Source organism: Xyrauchen texanus, chromosome 2 (genome assembly GCF_025860055.1).
Source record: "Xyrauchen texanus isolate HMW12.3.18 chromosome 2, RBS_HiC_50CHRs, whole genome shotgun sequence".
Classification (NCBI taxonomy): domain Eukaryota; kingdom Metazoa; phylum Chordata; class Actinopteri; order Cypriniformes; family Catostomidae; genus Xyrauchen; species Xyrauchen texanus.
The window spans coordinates 8,794,440-8,816,544 of record NC_068277.1 but is presented as its reverse complement, the minus strand read 5'-3'; the positions used below and the strand labels follow the sequence as shown (position 1 = coordinate 8,816,544).

Below are 22,105 nucleotides of genomic sequence, written 5' to 3'. Positions count from 1 at the left end.
TAAATTTTCCTAAGAAACATGGTAGTGGTGCTTCCCATGCAAAACTCGCTGCTATTTTTCTAGGGTGTTGGGGGTGGTTGCCATGGCATTGCAATGTGGTTGCTAGGGTGTTCTGGGTGATTACTAGGGCATTGCTAACCTGTTTCTAGGGTGTTTTGGGTGGTTGCTAGGGCATTATTAGGCAGTTGCTGGGGTGTTTTGGGTGGTAGATAGGGCATTGCTAGCTGGTTTACTTGGTGTTCTAAGTGGTTGCCATGGCATTGCTAGGTGGCTGCTAGGGTATTCTGGGTGGTTGTTAGGACAGTGCTAGCTGGTTGCTAGAATGTTCTAGGGGGTTGCTATTGCATTCTCTGTGGATACTCGGGTGTTCTTGGTGGTTGAAAGGACATTGCTAGGTGGTTGCTGTGGTGTTCTGGGTGGTTGTTAGGACAATGCTAGCTGGTTGCTAGAATGTTCTAGGTAGTTGCTATAGCATTATCTGTGTTTGTTGGGTGTTCTGGGTGGTTCCTGTTTTGGGCAGTTGCTAGGGCATTGCTAGGTGGTAGCTATGGTGATCTGGCTATTTGCTGGGGCATATCTAGGTGGTTGCTAGAGTGTTCTGGCTGGTTGATATGGCATTGCTAGCTGGTTGCTAGGATGTTCTGGGTGGTTCCCAGTGCATTGCTAGCCAGTTGCTAAGGTGTTTTGGGTGGTTGCTAGGGAATTGTTAGCCAGTTGCTAGGTTGTATTGGGTGGTTGCTATGGAACTGATAGCCAGTTGCTTGGCTGTTTTTAGTGGTTGTTAGCCCTTTGCTAGGCAGTTGCAAGGGTGTTTTGTGTTGTTACTAGGGAATTGCTAGGCAGTTGCTAGGGTGTTCTGGGTGGTTGTTAGGGTGTTCTTTATGGTGTTGAGGGTGTTCTGGGAGGCTGCTAGGGCATTGCTGGGCAGTTGCTAGGGTGTTTTGGGTGGTTGCTTAGGCATTGATAGGTGGTTGCTAAGGTCTTCTTAGTGGTTGATAGGGTATTGCTAGCCAGTTTGCTTGGTGTTCTAAGTGGTTGTCATGGCATTGCAATGTGATTGCTAGGGTATTCTGAGTGGTTGCTAGGGTATTTCTAGGTGGTTGTTATGGAATTGCTTGGTGGTTGTCTGGGTGTTTTGGGTGGTTAATAGGACATTGCTAGGTGGTTGTTTGGGTGTTCTTGGTGGTTACTGATGCATGGCTAGGTGGAGTGTTCTCTGTGGTTGCTGGGGTATTCTGACTGGTTGATATGGCATTGCTAGGTGGTTGCTAGGATGTTCTGGGTGGTTGTTAGGACATTGCTAGCTGGTTTCTAGAATGTTCTAGGTGGTTGCTAGGGCATTTTCTCTGTTTGTAATGTTGTTCCTGGTGGTTGTCAGGGCTTTACTAGGTGATTGATATGGTGTTCTGGGTGTATAAGACATTGTTAGCTGGTTGCTTTGATGTTCTAAGTGGTTGCTAGGCTGTTCTCTGTGGTTGTTGGGGTGTTCTTGGTGGTTGCAAGGGTATTGCTAGGTGGTTGCTGTGGTGCTCTGAGTGGTTGTTATGACATTGCTAGCTGGTTGCTAGGATATTCTATGTGGTTGATAGGGTGTTGTCTGTGGTTGGTAGGGAGTGCTGGGTGGTTCCTAGAACATTGCTAGGTGGTAGCTATGGTGATCCGGCTGTTTGCTGGGGCATTTCAAGGTGGTTGCTAGGGTGTTCTGGCTGGTTGATATGGCATTGCCAGTTGGTTGCTAGGGTGTTGTGGGTGGTTGCTAGGGCATTACTAGCCAGTTGCTAGGGTGTTTTGGGTGGTTGCTAGGGAATTGCTAGCTGTTAGGACATTGCTAGCTGGTTGTTAGGATGTTGTAGTGTGTTGCTAGTGCGTTCTCTGTGGTTGCTAGAATGTTCTAGGTGGTTGCTATGGCATTGCTAGGTGGTTGCTATGGAGTTCTGGCTGGTTGTTATGACATTGTAAGGTGGTCACTAATGTGTTCTAGGTGGTTGGTATGGTGTTCTGGCTGGTTGCTATGGCATAGCTAGGTGGCTACTTGGGTGTTCTGAGTGGTTGTTAGGACATTGCTAGCTGGTTACTAGGATGTTCTGGGTGGTTGCTAGGGCATTTATAGTTGGTTGCTATGGTGTTCTGGCTCATTGTTATGACATTGTTAGGTGGTCGAATATATATTCTGCTTGGTTACTAGGGCATTGCTAAGTGGTTGCAGGGTGTTCTGATTTGTTCAAATTTCAGTGTGAATTTAAACATTTCTCATTACAATAAGTGATTTTTTATTTTATAAAATGACATGTAGAAAACATATCTATTGCCTGTCAGATATTATTGAATAGGTGCCATGAAATATCACTCCTGTCTTGATAAACAGCAGACTAAAAGGTGTCTGCAGGCTGTAGTCAGATCGTTTTTTTAGACAATAAGACTTTCTGTCTGTCAATCATTGTGAGCCTTCACTGGCAGCCCAAATATTATTGTAGAAGTGCCGATACGGTGACTTGCTACCATGAAATATGACAGTGAAATGCTCAGGGGGACCCATCGCCCTCCATCTTCTCCAACACAGCGGTCTCTAGCGTGTCTGTGTGAGTGAGCCTGTTTCTGGAGTGCAGGATTTTGTAAAGAGGGGCGTGGCTAATTCAATGGCTTGTCTGGTAGAAGTTCCAGAATGGCTAAAATAGTTTTAAATACTTCAAAAATCTAAATTATCTGAGCTTTTCTATCTGCATACACATCCATACTTTTTCTGTATGTCAACAATTGTCTCATTTGTGTGAATTTTTAGAATGCTATTCTGGGATTTGAGGTATAAAGATAAGCCCGACTGACCTTTCTGCCTGCTGCCTTTGCCAACTTCCACAATGGCCTCAATCTGAGCTCTCACCAGCCCTGTGGACAGCTGATCATTACACTCACACAGCCAAACCCACCAATCCCCATTCCTGTACAAATATGCATATCAGTCACCAGTGCAACTGCCAGCCAACATCCCTCAGGAACCTCTCCACCTGTTCTCAACTGAGAGAGAAAGAGAGATGAGAAGAGACATAGAGGGAGTGATAAAGAGTATGGCATATGGAAAAAGACAGAAATACTCTCAAACTCCCCGTGACCGGACCCTGAACGTGACTCACAGCTTATATGCAACCATTTTTATAAACACCTCTCTGTAACCAAGACACTACAACCCCCCCCCCCCCCACCACCACCACCACCACACATACACACACTTTCAAGAAGATAATATCCCCTTTTAATGTGACATTTTATGTGAATATATGCAAAGGAATCTGTGCGGTGTGTGTGAATTTTGATTATATTTTCCGATAACACTTTATTTGACAGTGTCCTCGATACATACATGTTAAATGTAATGACTAGTAATAACAGTAAATGATCCATAATTACAAGCAGTTAACCCTAAAACAATCCCTAACCCTAAACCTATAGTAAGTACATGTTGTTATGTATTTATTACTCAATACTTACGTGTGTAATTACACTTTAGTAAGGACACTGTAAAATAATAATGTACCGGTAACCTATTTTCTTCTACTAGTGTGCAATTTACAATAACTGGAATGTAAATTTCACATTTTATTGCAATTTGGTGTCATAATCCTTTTTTTATGCATTAGAGGCACAAACTCATGTTCTTTGGAGAACTACTTGGTATGTTAGATATTATCCAATATAAAATGAATGAAAAATATATTTTCAACACATTCCCCTTCCCTTTTAAAATTGTAATTTTGACCATTCCCACCATACTGGTCTTGTCCTTTTTTGATGATATCCAGTAATAATTCAATAATAATGTATGTTGAATTGATAATAAATATTAAATTACAAATGTTTTAAATTACTACAACTTTTAGCCATCTCCCACATTTTCTTTTTTTTTTTTACAACAATTGTAGTGTCGAATGCATTCGTCAAGCTCAATCATTCAATCCTGTTACAAAAATGATTGTACTAAAATTGATTAAACACACATCTTTCTTAAAATTACAGGAAATATGAATGTATATAGTTACGTTTTTTTCAGATAATTATATAATATGTTAATTTAGGCTAAATCTACATCCCTGTTTTTTTTTTTTTTTTTTTTCATTTTTTATTAAATTGTTTATTATTATTCCATTATTTGTTTTTGTTTTTTCAATTTATAAATTGTATTTAATTGATTTTAAATGTTTTGACAATAAACCACATTATTCAGGGTTTTAAGCTCTATTCAAGCCCCACATTTTTTTTAAAGGTTTAGAAAAACTGTAAACCCTGTATTAAATAGAATAATTGACAGAAAATAAATCAATACAATTTATTTCTGTAATAAATAGAAAATAAGTATAATATTTATTGATCTCTTGAGATGGACAATCAACATTTTATGAAGGCAAGTACCTCCTTTCACTCACACTATTGCAAAAGAACAAAGATGATTAAGAGTTTCAAGCCCTATTTTGTACACTCTCAGAAAAATATGAACTGTTTAAGGTACAAGGCAATCACTGGGGTGGTACCTGAGTTAAGGGTACATATATGTACACCCAAAGGATTAGTGCATCCAAAAATGAAAATTCAGCCATTGTTTACTCACCCCTGTGTTGTTATAACCCTATATGACTTTATTTCTTTTTCTTAACACAAAGGGAGAAATTTGGAAGAAAAAAAAAATCTCAGAGATGTCATACAGTGACAGTTTATGGTGACCAGCTCTTCAATCTTCATAAGAATGCAAAAGTATAATTCAGAAATTTAATAAATTATTCCATGAGACTCATGATTGTTATGAAAGCATACAATAAGGTTTGGTGATAAACAAACCGAAATCGAATGTATTAATTCGTGAAAATGTGCACTGACCATTGATCTCCTGTGCGCGTTCATGATAGAGCACTAGAGCAACAGTTCACGCAGCATCCTCACAACATGGGGCGTTCAAGTGAAAACTTTTGTTTATTAATAACAGGTCCTTCACAGTGATAGTGACAATGGAACACAACACACAGCAGCACACATCACAGAGAACAGAACTTACTAATCATGTCTGAAGAGTTTGTAGTCAAAGATTTTATGCATTTCTATGCCCAGCCTTGTTTTTTTGAACGGAGCACTCGGAAATCAAACAAAACATAGGAGGCAACAGGTAGCCACAGTCACACCCGACCTGACAGCAAACAACACGTGATAAAAAGTATATTTTCTTTGGTAATCAGTTAGCTTTGGTCCTAACCAGCAGTGATGAGCGATAGTACATACTATCGATCAGTTGTTTTCTATTTTCAGCATTGTGTAGGTAACTCCGTCCACTGTGAACTGGCACCGTCCAGAAAAATAAGGCCGGGCATAGAAATGCATCAATTCTTCGACTACAAACTCTTCAGACATATTGTGTCTGCTGTATTGTGTTCTGTTGTCACTATGACTGTAAAGGAATGTTTTTAGATAAACAAAATTAGTTTTTGCTTGAACGCCCCAATGTCGTGAGGGGGCTGAGTGAACTGTTGCTCTCGTGCTCTATCATGAACACGCAGAGGAGATCAACAATCCGTGAAAGTTTTCACTAAATAATACATTTGATCTTGGTTTGTTTCTCACCAAACCTTATCAGAAGCGTTCAACAAAATCATGAGTCTAATGGAACAATTTATTAGACTTCTGAATTATATTTTGAAGATTGAAGAGCTGGTCACTATAAACTGTCACTGTATGACATCACTATCATTTGATATTTTTCACAATTACTCCCTTTGTGTTAAGAAAAAGAAAGAAAGTCATATTGGGTTATAATAATACAGGGGTGAGTAAACAATGGCTGAATTTTCATTTTTGGGGTGAAATGTCCTTTTCAGGAGTCAAACAATTTAACTGGAAAAAAATAAATATTTTGGGGGGTGTTAATGACTATTCATACAGATTGGTTAAAATATACCCAAGGAAATAAGATCTTCAGTTTACCTAGACATTTTTTAGGAAGATTTACTTAACAGTTAAATATGTCTTTAATTAAAAGCAGTACATTTCCTTTGATATAATTACAGAACATGTCCTCTAATAATTTAAATAAAACTACCACATAGAAAAGCCTAATAAATTCTATTAAAAATACATTTAATTCACTTACGCATGCGCTATCCATGATGAGAGACACGGTGATAAAAATAACTGAAATCCACCAGGATCGATAGAAAAATGCTATTTGGACACAGAGTTTAAGGTAAGATATATTTGTTTTTGTTTTGTTTTTTTATTTTTATATATTACACTCAGCAAATTAAAAGAAACATGACATTTTATGCAAGTTTTATATCAGTTTTATCCAAGTGACAAGGCTTTACAAGTTCAGATAAGATCCAGCTGCCACCTCAGGAACATTTTATAAAAGGCTAAATTAAATCCTTTATCATGGGATAAGATAATGTGATAAAGTAACAATAAATGTGTTGTTTTGTAATTAAAGTCTGACCAAGCTTTATGTTATCGTGTGTTGCACATTTTGAATCAGAGCATTTCTGACACTGCCGGTTTTGCCGTCAAATCCAGCGTGGCCAGACATATTAACAGATGCGATGCTTTTTACTATTGCAGGTAAGTAGAAAAGAGCATTCCTGTTTAGATATAAAAGACATAACTATTTTAATGCATGTTTATCGTGTTATGGATTTCTGAAATTGTTTTTCACAGCATTGTGCATTATACTCATGTTGGTCCTTCTGTTATATATTCACAGAAAGTTGCTAGCATCTCACTGATGCTCAGGTATGTGTTTCATATGAAGGAATCATTAATTGTTCTGCCACTGTTGGACTGGGATACAAGAACAGACTTGCCATCGACATTAAACCACGCAGTGCATCCGCCGGCCACTGCGAATGAGCAGAACGGGACTACCACCGGCCCTTTCACCCGAACAGTGCAGCGCTGATGAACCTGCATTGCGCTCGCGCTCTGATGTACAGTGGTAAACGTATTAAAAAAAGATTTTTAAAAATTCTGGTTAATTTTACCCAATATTTTTATATGTGTAAATGTATGTAAAATATGCCTATATAAAATTTAAGTACCCAAAACGAGTGGTACATTTTAACTAGAGGTACAGGAAAGGTCCCTTTGAGGGTACCACTCCAGTGAAGGCCATTTTGTCTGAGAGTGTACCCAATTTGTGGAAAGTACCATGTGTTGGACCAGAGTGTGCATTTTGTGTGTACAGGAAATGGCAAGCAATGTTATACGAAATATGATGATGTGTTTGACAACCCCATGCTGACAGAAGCTTACAGTCACCTGTTTGCACAATTTATCTGCACAGATGAGCATGGCTTTAAGTCAGCCAGGAAGATACAAGCTGCAAGGTCTTTATCCAAGGCCTGCTCAACACATTCCACTGCCAAAAGATACTATCTATTATCGTCTGACATCGTCTCTGGATTACTAGTTTACTGATCCACAAACATTCCACACTAAATGCCTCCTGCCTAAATGCTTGAAAAGCTACTTGCCATTTAGCAGACACCTTTCATCTAGAGTGATTTTAATGCACTAAATGCAGGAACAATCCACACAGAGAGAAGTGTCTTTGTCATTACACAACTCTGAGGTCTTAGAAATGTGCCGTTCCTGAGTACAGGACTGAACACGTAACTGTTGAGTGAGCAGTCCAGACACTAAACCATTACATGACTAGTTGAGTGCTCTCCAGAATGACAGTTTTTGGCTAAGATGTGGTGCTTGCTAATGAAGTGCGTATATTGCTCATACTAAAGAAATAAAATAAATCCAAAAGAGACAACTGTTAACACTGTATGAGTTGAGACTTCATGGGGATAATATAGCAGTAGCTCTGACTTACTAAAAGTATTCATTTGCTCTCTATATCGGTGGTATCTAGGAGAAACAATGAAGATATTACAGGCCTCTCTGTGCAGTAGAGAGCATTTCGCAAAGACTGTCCACTAATGTCCATGAAGCCTGCAGTAACTAATCCTCCTGTGTGTGGTATTGTTTAATACGGGGTGGAGTCAGAGTGAAGCCGTCTGGTGATCTTTAGGGTCACAAGGACCTTTTTGTTTGTTTAGTCTGCCTCATTCTGATCATCCTTCAACACCTACATCCAGGAAGGAGATAGACACAGAGCTTACACCTGACAAAAGTATTAAGACAAAGGGAGGACAAAGAATGATGGAGGGCTGGAAGCGTCCAAACACGCCACACCTCAGTCTGTGAGTAACACACTGACACATATGAGGTCACATAGGGGTTGTTGATACCTCAAGGTCACAAATTCAAACGCAGCACAAAAACATTTTCTCAATCATTATTGCACAATCACTGTTTTGTTTATCAGTAAAAAATCATTGAAATTATTTGCCATTGAAGCAAAATTGCAGAAGATATTTAAGGGATAGTTCACACAAAAATGTGGCATTCTGTCATCATTTATTCACCTTAATGTTGCTCCAAAACTGTATGACTTTCTTTCTTCCATGGACCACTAAAGGAGATGTTACACTGAAAAAAAAAATCATTCATATATTATATTCAGGTAAAAATATCTCATCCTTAAAAAAAAAAAAATGTTCTTGAGAAGCAGAATGTTATAAGATATTATGTCTTATATAAGTCTTAATTTCAGAACATATATAAATCAATTTAATGAGTTATAGGCTTAAAACAAGACAAAATATGTCCAATGGTGTTTTTTTTAATGATTATTTATTTAATTTTTTTGCACCGTTGGCAAATAGTTTTTTTCTTGTTTTAAGCATAAATGTTACTTACTTTTGTTAGATTTCTCTGAGGTGACTGAGGCTAACATTTTCCCTAACATCTCCTTTCATGTTCTTCAGAAGAAAGAAAGAAAGTCATATGGATTTGGAGCTAAACAAAGATTGAATAACAGAATTAAAATTTTTGGGTGGACTATCCCTTTAAGAAAATTCTCTCATCGTTTACTCACCCTCATGCCATCCCAGATGTGTATGACTTTCTTTATTCTACAGAACACAAGCAACGATTTTTAGAAAATTTCTCAGCCCTGTAGGTCCACACAATGCAAGTGAATGGTGACCAGAAAGTTGAAGCTCCAAAAAGCACATAAAAGCATAATAAATTAGTCAATGTGACTCAAGTGGTTAAATCCATATCTTCAGAAGAGATATGATCAGTGTGGGTGAAAAAGGTTATTTTTTTTACTATACATTCTCCTCCCTGCCCAGTAGGTGGAGACATGCATGAAGAATGCGAATCGCCAAAAGAAGAAGAAAGTGAAAGTGGAGATTGATAGTAAAAAATAATGTAAATATTTAACTGTTTCTCACCTATCATACCGCTTCTGAAGACATGGATTTAACCACTGGAGTCATGTGGATTATTTTTATGCTTCTTTTATATGCTTTTGGAGCTTTTAAGTTTTGGTCACCATTCACTTACACTGTATGGACCTACAGATCTGATATATTCTCCTATAAATCTTTGTTTGTGTTCAGTAGAAGAAAGAAAGTCATACAAATCTGGGATGGCATGAGGGTGAGTAAATGATGAGAGCATTTTTTGGGTGAACTATCCCTTTAAGACTTGTTTTCAGGGAATATATATTGAATTAAGTTTTATTATGAGATTAATTCAAGATACATTCTCTGAAAACAAGTCTTTTTGCTTTTAAGTACTGTAAATGTATGTTGTTTTAAGAATGTTTAGATATTTTAACTGGAAAACCTGACAAAAATACTGATTAAGAAAATTATGTTTTGCAGTGCACATGCATTAGTACATGATCACACGGGAAGTCGGCACGTTGTTTCCGAAAAATTCCGTTACCCTAGATTCGGCAACAGTATTCCAACTCACTGGCATGCCTTATCTCCCATTGGACATATTTGGAATGGCTCAACAACTATTACTTTTCCTTGTGGCTCGACTGGTAGCATGTTGCGTCAGTTGCATGGGAGATCACAGTTCAATTCCCAATCGAACGAGGAAGTAATCTTGTTTGTATAAACAATCACGAGCACGATAAGGATGTTGCATTTTTGTCTCTAACATTGCATTTTGTCTCTAGTAATGGTTAGGGTTAGATTTGGGTTTTGGTTGGGGGGTTGATTAAATAAAATAAGCATTTCTCTTCACTGTTTTACACCCTGTTCAGCTGAAAACAATTCTCTTTACAACTGGCTTCTGGCAAACTCTCCTGGATATAAAAGTGTGTCACACTTGTTTATATTCTTTGAAACACTTACCGCTTTAGCCTCTGGAGGCAGTGTTTTCAAATTCAGTCAACATATACCGATTTCAGCGAAAGAAAAATCGGCACACACTTGACGTTTTTTATGTGTGTGTGTGTGTGTGTGTGTGTGTGTGTGTGTGTGTGTGTGTGTGTGTGTGTGTGTGTGTGGGAAAACATCCAGAGTGTCCACACGAAACTAGTTATATTGATCTCTTCTCATGTTTGCTTTCTCTCTGAAATTCAGCCAAACCACTAATAAGGATGTGTAAACTCCGACGCAGCCCTCTTTTATTCCTCTCCCTCTTTGCTATCTAACTGATAAACTTTGCTTAATATTTAATTTGTAGTTAAGATAAAAACAAGGAAATAACATATTTTTTAAAAATGACTGTGACCTTTGGTATCCTACAGCTGTTTGATGTATCTGCTCTTTCATTGGTTCCCCAGTATAGCAACGGCATTACAAGCTTGAAAGCTTATAATCGGTCTTATGAATACTAGATCTCTTAAGAAAAGATAAAAAGATGTCTTTTTTGCCTGTAAAAAGTTTTCGACACAATGCCAGAGCGGTAGATTTGCTATGCGGTTGTTAAGAGAGCGCAATCAGTTGGGCGTATATTTTGTCGCTGTACTACACAAGCCTCCAACAGATTTGCAGTCACCACCACATGGGAACACAAATGAAGATCTACTTCATTGAACTGCTTTTGTCCTTCCATCCATCAACCTCTGGACAGCCATTTAGTCTAATGCAATGTATTGTGATGGCATTTCTGTTTTTGCTTTAGCTTTGTAAGGGGGAAAAAAGGGAAATCAATACATATCCCATTACCACAACTTGCTTATGTCCATTATAGTAAGCGTGAACAATCTTATCAGGGCTTTATGTGGTCAGAAACTATTTAAATGCCAGAAAGGACCATTAAAACAGTTCCAGTACAGTGTTTTGCTATTTTAAACTTTCTGATTGTATTCACCAATTCAACAGTTCAGTGTTTTGATGGATTTAAAGTGTCTTGGGCTGAAATTAATTACCTTCACATTAATTTACTTTCAGAGAGAGAAAGCTTGAAAAGGCAACATTCAGATTTATGATCCAATCCATCATGTATAAAAGCGCAGGTGCGTATGAGTGTGTGTTTACTTTCAAAAGAGAGCGGAGTGTGTATTTATGTATGAATAGTACAGCACAAGTGGTGCGTTTAATTAAAAATGGTGTTCCAGTTTCAGTTAAACTCAAATGAGTGGAAAAAATGTTTGAAATCAACAATATGTTTAGGTGTCTGTCTTCTTGTTTCCGGTTTGTTGCTGTTCTGTTAGAAAGACTCTCACTCCATCTGCTGTTGAAGATGCAACACATCATCCTGGATGCCCAAACTGCATGTTTTACCACACAGAAATGTTACTTTCAGTTAAATGTTTACCTATGTCTAATTACGTTTTAATTTATTTTTTAGTAATTTAATTTATATTAGCCTACTTAAAAATGTAAATACATTAGCTGTCCTAATATCATTCTGGATGTCCAAAAATGAGCAGAGTTGGGTAAGTTACACAAAATAAATAATCCACTACACATTACTTCTCTAAAATGTAATCAAATTACTTTACTGATTACTTCATCTAAAAAATGATCACATTACTAATTATTTTCCTATTTTTTAATCCCCTTTTATCACAATTTGGAATGCCCAATTCCCACTACTTAGTAGGTCCTCGTGTTGGCGCGGTTTACTCACCTCACTCCGAGTGGTGGAGGACAAGTCTCAGTTGCCTCTGCTTCTGAGACGTCAATCCGCAATTCTCATCACGTGGCTCGTTGTGCATGACTCCGCGGAGACTCACAGCACGTGGAGGCTCATGCTACTCTCTGCGATCCATGCACAACTTACCACATGCCCCATTGAGAGCGAGAACCACTAATTGCGACCACGAGGAGGTTACCCCATGTGACTCTACCCTCCCTAGCAACCGGGCCAATTTAGTTGTTTATGAGACATGGCTAGAGTCACTCAGCATGTGGAGGCTCATGCTACTCTCCGCGATCCACGCACAACTTACCACACGCCCCATTGAGAGCGAGAACTACTAATTGCTACCACGAGGAGGGTACCCCATGTGACTCTACCTTCACTAGCAACCGGGCCAATTTGGTTGCTTAGGTGACCTGGTTGGAGTCACTCAGCACACTCTGGATTCAAACTCGTGACTCCAGGGGTGGTAGTCAGCGTCCATACTCGCTGAGCTGCCTAGGCCCCAATTATTTTACTTGTTACTTTATAAATCACTTTTCCTAGAAAGGTTTTTGGTTTTCGCTCAAATTCAAAATGTCTGTATTTCCTTCTCATTCATTGTTGTACCAGTCAGATGTCACAGAAACGCTAACAGATGTACTTGCGGGTTCAGTGTCTTGCCCAAGGACACTTTGGCATGTGGAGTCATGTGGGCCGGGAATCAAACCACCAACCCTGCGATTAGTGGCCGACCAGCTCTACCACCTGAGCCACAGCCGCCCCAATCTTAGCATTATGAAGCGCTCAATCCGACAACGAAGACCTCATACAATTGTGCAGCTGAAGACCTGCATAATGGATGAATGGGAGTAAATTCCACTTTTTAAACTTAACAAACTTGTGTCTTCAGTGCCCAAATGCTTAATAAGTGTTATTAGAAGAAATGGTGTGGTTTCAGTTTGAACACACAACTTTTTTTGGAGCGTGTTGCATTCATCTGATTTGAAATGACAGTACATTAAAAAAAACTGAAATTCTCAAGGAAATCATCATTATGTTTAGTTGTGGTGCTTTCAATATAGCAAAGGGGGAATATAATTTACAAATCTTTTTTGGGGGTTTTATTATTATTTTTCATACTGTCCCAACTTTTTCGGAATTGGGGTTGTAATCAATTTAATGTAAAAAATGTTTTATTTAATTTCAATTATTTAATCAAAAACATTTTGGAATAATGTAACATTTTAAATAGCTGTCCTAAGTGACACTTTACCACAACAATTTAATGTTCAGTGAAAATGTAAAATATAATGTAAATATTTTAGGAAATCAATTTTAATTTGCTCTCCTACATGCCTTAATTTCTTAATTTTTTGTGAAATGTATGTTTTTAGTCAATCAAATGCAAAACAAAATAATTTATTTATTTTCTTAAATCGAAATCTATTTAAATAATTTTACATTTTATATAGCTGTCCCAAGTGACACTTTACCACACAAATTATCTTTCAGTGAAAAGGTCAAATATAAATGTTAATATGTCATTTAATTTTAAATTTTAAAACAATTAAAAATAATTTTAAGTTTTAAAAAAGCTGTCATTCGCAAAACTCTCTTGTACCTGCTGCTGATGATACAGAAAATCATCCTGGGTTCCCAAACTGTTTGACCACACAGAAATATACACTTTCAATGAAGATGTTAAACAGTTATGCTTTATATTTATTTGTTGAACACTAGGTATAATAAGTTTTCACCATGAGAAAAAGCAAAAACAAAGAGGTAAAAATTGTGTAGTGTGAATAGTGTGTCTGGTAGCAAAAATATGAATAGAAATGATAAGCTCCATCTGACACTTACTTTTACCCCTTTCAACTATAATGAGCTATATACTGTGTACAATGTGTTTTCCTGCTTATCAAAAAAACAACAAATAGAAGAACTTTTTTCCACGAGAGGTGCAATATTGAATTACCATATACTGTAGAGCTTAATCAAATGCAAAAGCATTAAGCCATGAGTTCACAGTATCTTGAGTCTTTTAAAATGGCAATCTGTAGTGAAATGCATTGTGCCACATTGATAATCTTGTAGTGATATTTTCACATACACGCTCACATTCACTCAAAATAATCTTTGGAAACTCTTCTATTCATACATAGGCACACACTGTTAACTGAGACTCCTGTAAAAGTTGTTTTGTGGTTAAAACACGGCAGTCTGGGATATGTTGAAATGCAATCTCTCTAGAAGATACCAGGCAGCAGGCGGTAGGGCACAGCCGTGGTGTAGCGGTCCCAGTCCTTGCTGTACTTGTTACTACAGCGGTGCTCATCGCGCACACAACGGTGAACCAGTAGAATGGTCATGTAAACGATGTAAAAATAGGGCAGCAAGTGCTCAAAGCCACAGGCCATGCAGTATGCCAACGATCCCATCAGATCGCCCGTGTAGTTCATGTGACGGGCCATTCCCCAGAAGCCTGACGTCATTAGCTTGCTTTTGTGAATGCCGCCGTCGGCTGAGCGGTACGAACACTCGATGAAGGTGGGCTTCTTACCCCAGATTTTGCATTTGCCTTCTGTGCGACGGAAAAGATCTTTCTGATGGTTGGTTGAGCGAAAGACGTAGTATCCCACAATACCCAAAATAAGCACAGCTGCGGCATGGGGCGTGGAAAGCTGGACTGGGTTGTAGACCAGGTAAAGGCCCTAAAATCAAGAAAGAACAGGAATGCTGAGATTTACACTACCTGCACATCAAAACATGTCATGTCATTAATTGAGGTCCTGGAACAAAGATGGGTGATGGGCAAGTTCGGTGGGTACAATCTAGGGATGTGCACAAGTAATCGAGTACTCAGCACCAACTAATCTAGCATTACAATGGAGGTGAGCTTCTCTGTAACTTGCACTGAATGAGACTCTCCCAAGACATGACTAATATTAGTTAAAGGCATGAAATGTCTGTAGAGATCCTAACATCAATTTCAGGAACACGAGGCGAGGGATCCACTAAAATGGATCCAATCTCGAAGTGCTGAAAATACGGAGCAGATACACACCTGCAATGTGTAGAGGAAGGGAAGCCAGACGCAGTCTCCCCAACCCAGATACCAGCCAAAGTGGTCATGGCAGATGTCAATAGTCTTGAGGTACCAGGCTTCATTCCAGAAGAAGTCCAACACATAGATGGCCTTAGAGAAGAATGAGGAGCATTTATGGTATAAATCAAGGATAACAAAACGTGAAATTGATGCATGAGTGATGTTTGAAATTAATAACTAGGGATGCACAGCAATAACGATTTTGTTTTTGGTATTCAAAGGCACAGAGAGTGCACTGCAAGTCACAGCAATAGTTTAATATTATTCATATTTGGAGAAGACGAACATATATGGCATGATATATATTATATTAGAGATATAAGAGAACTCATGTAAGATTAAATGCAAAGGCCAAACAATGCATTAATATGGAATAAATTATTAAGACAGATCATTTTTAAAGGGGATGCAAGGCAGTGATGCAGCAATATCATTGAAATGTTAAGAGAACCCATATGAGATTTATTTTTATTTTTTTCAGTTTTGAATGCATTTGATTCACATTCTTAGTGCTGGTTCAAGATTTCCTCCAAGTTTCTTCGGCATTTAATGTTATCGGTCAAAACGGCTTTCTGTGCTTTAGTGCCACCACTAAAGTTCTGTTCTGGTCCTGGTAACTGCAACGGCTTCTGGCACATGATCTAAACCTTGTGTATTATTTGGTCAAGGCATTTCTTCGCCAGGCGAAGAACAAAAAAAAACAACTCACTGTGATTTGGACCCACATACGCAGAGCACAATGGATTAGTAGTCTATCGCCTTAACCACCAAGACACCTTGTCCTGTTGTCAGTGTATTATCATGTAGTTGGATAGCTTTTATTACTTGCAAGCTAAAGCATAAGTTGTTACCCAAGTACTTTTGAAAGAATACTGGACATAACATTTCAACATGATGCTTTACGACACCAAAGCAGTGACGACGATGGGATTCGAACCCACACGTCAGTGTGCAGCTTTAGGCAGTCCATCGCCTAAACTACTCGTCCTGTTGTGTTTGTCCTATTGCTATATTGTGGTGTAGTTGGAGAAGTTGTGATGCAAATTCCTTTGAGAGAATTCTGCACATAACGTTTCGACATGATGCTTTACAACACCAAAGCCATGAGCCGACGTGGATGAGATTCGGGACTGAAGAGCACAGTGGATTAGCAGTCCATCGCTTTAACCAACTGACCACCTGGTTGCAATGTTAAATGGTAATGATGTATTGTTAGAACAGTAAAAAGTTTTTGTAACTCTTTGTAGTCCCTAGATATTGGCCTTTAATGCAAGGTCATTTTTTGTTGTCCAACAGGTAAAAAAATCATAAATCAGCAGTACTTCTGTCTTAGCCAGTACTTCTAGCTTTTTTTGTAGTGCCATCTAGTGGTTTGATGACTCACTTGCAAAACATTGACCAATATCATGGAGTTTGTCACATAACCATACAGCTCCTGCTGTTTGGCAGCATAGGACAAGTTAATGAGAGTCCACGCTATGATACCGGGCCGGCCATTGAAGAAAAGCTTGAAGTCAAACCATTGTCCAATACGAGGGTTGAACTCAATCCCCATCATGTAGTTATAGAAGATGTTGCCGGTGAATTTACTGCAAGAGCCAAACAAGAACAGGACATTTAATCAATATTAATGCACCATAAAACAAACAGACACATTGTGAATGTTATAAAACTATTATATTCTCACCAGTCTTCTGGGTTGGTAGGGAACACGTACGCTTTGACGAAAGCAAAAGTGGACACGGCATAGCCGAGGATGTTGGTGCACCACAACAGAGGGATCCAGTTGTCGATGATGATGGTTGGTGAAAACCAATGGAAGTATTGAGCGTTGGCCACCCACAAAACATGAGTTATTATCCAACACTGTAGACCGTTGATCTCATACTTATTAATCAGACCTGAAAGCAACACAACCACATTATACGACAGACTAGATTTGACAGACTAGAACACGCTCCTGAATAACCTATAAAAAGCACATCTAAACTATATTATACTATTATGTATTTGAAACATTTTGGTACACTGAACAATTTATTCAAAAGAAAAGAACAAAACAGATCTGAACCCATTTATCCATTCACCTGCTGGTGTTCGGGCACCATCCTGAACTCCTCCCACATAGCCAGGTAAGATCTTGTGCAAGAAATCTGGAACGTACATGTACAGCACCACCTAGTGTAGAGACAACCTTACCTTAGTGCAAAGCCATTCAAATCAAGTCACGTCCGATTTAATTCTCCATACCTGAAAAGTGACCCAGATGGCATAGATTTTGGCTGCAGCCCATGTGAAGGAAGGGGCACGGTTCCAGATGGTAAGCAGGGTGGCATCACTATTGTAGAGGTCTAGTAAAGGGTGGCTGATGGAGCACTGGTACTGATCACATGCCATGACGAAGAAAAAGACAATGAAAGGGGCCAGACAAAGCAGCAGGAGCACACATGTCAGAGAGAACCAATCCACCTCCCTACAAAGATCAAGAGAAGATCAACATTAGAGTCAACAGGATATTTGAGGAAATGTGCATTTTTTATGAAGGAATCTGTGAACTGTAAATCACTGTTGACAGTTTAAATGCATAACTTAACAAAATATCCCACAGAGAAATTATTTTTTAATAAATGATTATTGGTTACTGGGATTTATGCCGTTGGTTTTCTTTGTATTGTTATTGATAATGATAATCTGATATTCTCTCCCTAACTTTTGTTTATTTACATGTGCTGTAGCTGTATGAATCCAGTATCTACTTGTGTCTGGGACTGGTACAATAATAACTGATTTACCTTAATACAGAGTTGAGTTTGTAGAATATACAGTGGAGTATGCAGAGGGTTGTCTAGTTTTAGTCAAGTAAGATTTAGTGAAAATACTGTCAATATTTATGAGAAAGTAGACCCTTGAAACTACAGTCTAATAGATTATACATTGTTTTAAAAATGTTCATTTGAACCGAGTTAAACTGATTTCAGCCAGGCCGATTAATTCGTCGATATTTGGCCATTTTGCGATTATCGGCATTGGCCGATAACTGTGTTCCCGTGGCCGATTAGAAGTGCTAACGGTCCCAAATGAATAGTCAACACTTTCTGTTTTCTTTTCAAGTTTATGCAAATTTGCGTAAATATTGTATACAATAAGTGTTCTTTTTTTTTCACTTTAGAAATGTCCCATATCAGTAGACCACTGCACCACTACTTAATTATTTACATTGATAATATTAACAAACATTATTACCTTAGATAATACTTAACATATCAGTAGTTCATGGACTTTCAGATTAGAAATGCTGTTAAATTTTGATTTACATATTGTATATATATACACCTTTAAATATATACAATAACATGATGTATGTTAATGACTTGCTAATGAAAGCAATTATAGAGCTGTTCAGCCGTGATGTCAATTGTAGGTGAACCCGGAACCCATTTTTTTGGACTACACACTGAACAGCTCTATTAAAGGTGCACTCGGTAATGCTTTGAAGGTGCACTCGGCCGTCTTTGACATACACTGACACCTAGTGGTGTGGATGAAGCATCATCCAAATGCAATAGTTTTTATTTACTGATGCCATTGAGGAATTTCACTATGCACAGTCAGCCATGATTCATTTAATCCATGAGAGAAAGTGTCCAATAGCAGTGTGGTTACAAAGATTAAGCAAGTGGTATTTGCTGGTCTTGTGATTCTAACATGGCAGCTCCCATGAGGGGACCCTCTCCATGTAGAATAAAACAGCTTTTATAAGGTTACTGATATGACTAGAGTCTACATGTCCTGTGAGAAAAATTTACTGAGTGCACCTTTAAGTCTAAAACCTACTTTCTTTGCATTTTCACCACTTTATGTTTTATGTTTCTTCCAGTGGGCTAGCATACTATACGGATTGCTAAAAATAACAGAGTGACTATTTGCACTAGGTGTAAATAGCTCCTGCCACAGACAGCGCGACTATTTGCACACAAATAGTCTGGTGGAAACACAGAAATAAAGACCAACTGCGCCGCAAGGTGTCGCTGAAATGGCGTAGTGTATAAAGATGGCGTGGTTGTGCTTTCATCAAGCGGACGTCCCGGTTCAACTCCCCCTATCGACCACTTATTCACATCCTGTTTTCTTTTTTCCACTTTGGAACGTAAAATTCCCAACATGCCCTCGTGGTGGCGTAGTGACTCGCCTCAATCCGGGTGGCGGAGGATGAATCTCAGCTGCCTCCGCGCCGGAGACAGCCAACCCCCCTGATCATATCACGTGGCTTGTTAAGCGCATTACCACGGAGACCTAGCGTGTGTGGAGGCCCACCCCTTCCACCGTGGCAATCTACGCACAACTCACCACACGCCCCACCGAGAGTGACCCACATTATAGCGATCACGAGGAGGCTATCCCATGTGACTCTACCCTCCCCGGGCTTGGTTGGTTGGTTGCTTAGGAGACCTGGCTGGAGTCACTCAGCACTCGCGAACTCCAGGGGTGGTAGCCAGCGTCTTTACCATTGAGCTACCCAGGCCCCCACCCTTTTTTCACTCTTAATATTTCCTTTAATACTACTTTTAATAATAAATAAAAAAATGTCGGGGAGTTGAGAGAGAAGTTTGATCCGGGTGAAATTAACCATGGTTTTACTATAGTAATAGGGTAGTAACTGTGTATTTTTTTGGTGGAAGCCATAGTTTTAAAGCAATTAACCATGGTGTTAATACAGTAATATGGTGTTAATATAGTAACCATGTTTAAATTTGTGGTTACTATGATTTTACTACAAAATACCATGGTGAATCTATGGTCACTGTAGTAAAACCATGGTTATTTTTTGTAAGGTTAGGTTAGGTTTAGAGATAGGGGTTGAAGTAGGGTGTCTATGGGTCTCTTAATAAACACACTGCAGTGATTCCCCTACAGTATACGTCATGTTAATATTTAATTAGGAGTGTAAATAATATCTGCCACTATATATAAATAGCAGGTGTAAATAGCATCTAACACTGTGTTGATATTTTTTGTTATTATTTATTTACACTTCGTGTAAAGGGCATCTATCGCTATTTGCATTTTTCTCTATTTTAAATTTAGTGCAAAAAGCCGCTGTCTAAAAATGATGTCAAACACAATTTCATAATGCATCTAGTTATTCATCTAGATGTAGAGATCTGTGCTGGATCACATACGCAGAATTAAAAAATACAAATTTTTGAGTCCCGGGACACAAGTTTTAATAATATATCACTTTAAAAAGGTTTAAATGTTGAACATAGCTGATTATTATTCAGTATAACGCTGGGCAGTAGATTCAAGGTGGGGTGGGGGTGAAGTACCCCCCCCCCCACTCCACACACTCCCCCTCAAATTTACGCCCTTGAGTATATAACTGAAACTACTGCAATCCTCTACAAAGCTCTTGAGCAATAATCTACATATAATCTGTATGGACTCTGAGCACCGTCCTGTAACATCCAACTAAAAGCTGTACCTATATAGTCAGAGCTGAACAGTGACTTACCATGCCCTTCCCCACTGTGCCGGCTCCTTAGCATGGCCTTTCGCCCCAGCCCCTGCTCCATTGGAGCTGGCCTTGTGGCGCTTTCTTACAGCTTCAGGCGCAGTCATGAATCCCTGAGGGAATGAAATTTAGAAAACAATAAGAGAATAAAAATAAACTCCCTGTAAAGAAGTGTAAGGGGAGAACAAAGTTCACTGTAGATAACAGAGATAACACACAAGGATTTAGGTGTTATATATAAGCTAGTTATGATTAGGTTATCTGCATTAGAGGCTGAAGGCTGCAAATGCTTAAAAACATCAGTGCAAATTCGTGAGCTTTGTATATGGTTTGAAACAATGCATTAAATAATTATATATATTATATGCATAAGCCAGTCAAGGTTTATTACCTTTAGTGCAACCACATTATAGTATCTCTCCAACTGATATGAGGAAGTTATCATCAGCAAAGGCTTTTTTGCATGGTATAATTAGAAGTTTGCAGAGAAATATGCACCATTAAACGCACATATAACGTCAGTAGTTTCGATTTTTATTTTATTTTTATATTTTTTTATATTGATGCTCAAAACAGTAGAGTAAAAAGTAACAGTCAACAACAAAATACATAAAAAAAAAGAAAAGAAAAAAAAACTAAACTAAAAGTTGTGGGTGCACATAATATAAATTGTACATATTAACGTTATGAAAGAACTTGAAAAATAACCTAATGTCAGTAGTTTCGATTGACAACTGTGCAAGTGACACCTGTGCGTCACATACATTACGTCACCCATACAGGTGATCCTCGATCTTAAGCTATATTAAACCGGTTTGGAAAGTGAAATACGACACTAGTGCTAAGAAAAACTTCGATGAATGAAAGATTAAAGTCGTATCAATTACATAACTGTAAAGCTTTAATTTTTACATTCAACGATCATGCAGCTTGATGCAGGCATTAGTTGCAGAATAAAATTAAACTAAAATGTCTCTAGTTTACTGTGCAGTCATTCTACAAATAAAATGATATATATATATATATATATATATATATATATATATATATATATATATATATATTCTATTCATAAACTAGCATAAGAGGTTGCACTCGTGATAATAGAAACGTTGTACTAAATTTATATTATTTCAGAGATTGTAATATTCTGCAATTGCGACGTATGACTTTTGAAATATCTACCTAAACAATTAATGGCAATTTATGAAAGCAGTTGTTTTGCTAAAATAGTTAAAAAATACTTACAGATATAGGTGATGCTTCACCACTCGACACGCTGCCCTGATGTTAATAGTGATGTAACGACAAAAAACGCCCACAGTCAACGTAATGACCGTTTGTCCAATCAGAGCAAAGTGGAAAAACATATTCCTGTCAGTGATTGGACAACCGAGACCTGAACCCATGAGCGCCTGATGAACTGAGAGGATGCTCACTGTAGATCAAATGGGTGGAGCTTACTAAACGTAATGGAGGAGGAGGAGCTACACGTAAGTTCGTAAGGACGTGCAGTGAGCGCACGCGCACGG

At 38.4% G+C, this 22,105-nt stretch overlaps 1 protein-coding gene across 1 annotated transcript; it reads right to left on the bottom strand.

Annotated features, from left to right (window-relative positions):
- Positions 1–13,673: 13,673 nt before the first annotated feature.
- dhcr7 (7-dehydrocholesterol reductase) lies at positions 13,674–21,863 on the bottom strand. Its single transcript, XM_052152310.1, has 8 exons — positions 21,822–21,863; positions 20,574–20,686; positions 17,312–17,534; positions 17,149–17,239; positions 16,749–16,962; positions 16,446–16,650; positions 15,020–15,151; positions 13,674–14,666 (listed from the first exon to the last, which is right to left on the bottom strand). The coding sequence occupies exons 2-8, from the start codon at positions 20,678–20,680 to the stop codon at positions 14,202–14,204; spliced, it is 1,437 nt and encodes a 478-aa protein (XP_052008270.1). The 5' UTR covers positions 20,681–20,686; positions 21,822–21,863; the 3' UTR covers positions 13,674–14,201.
- Positions 21,864–22,105: the final 242 nt, after the last annotated feature.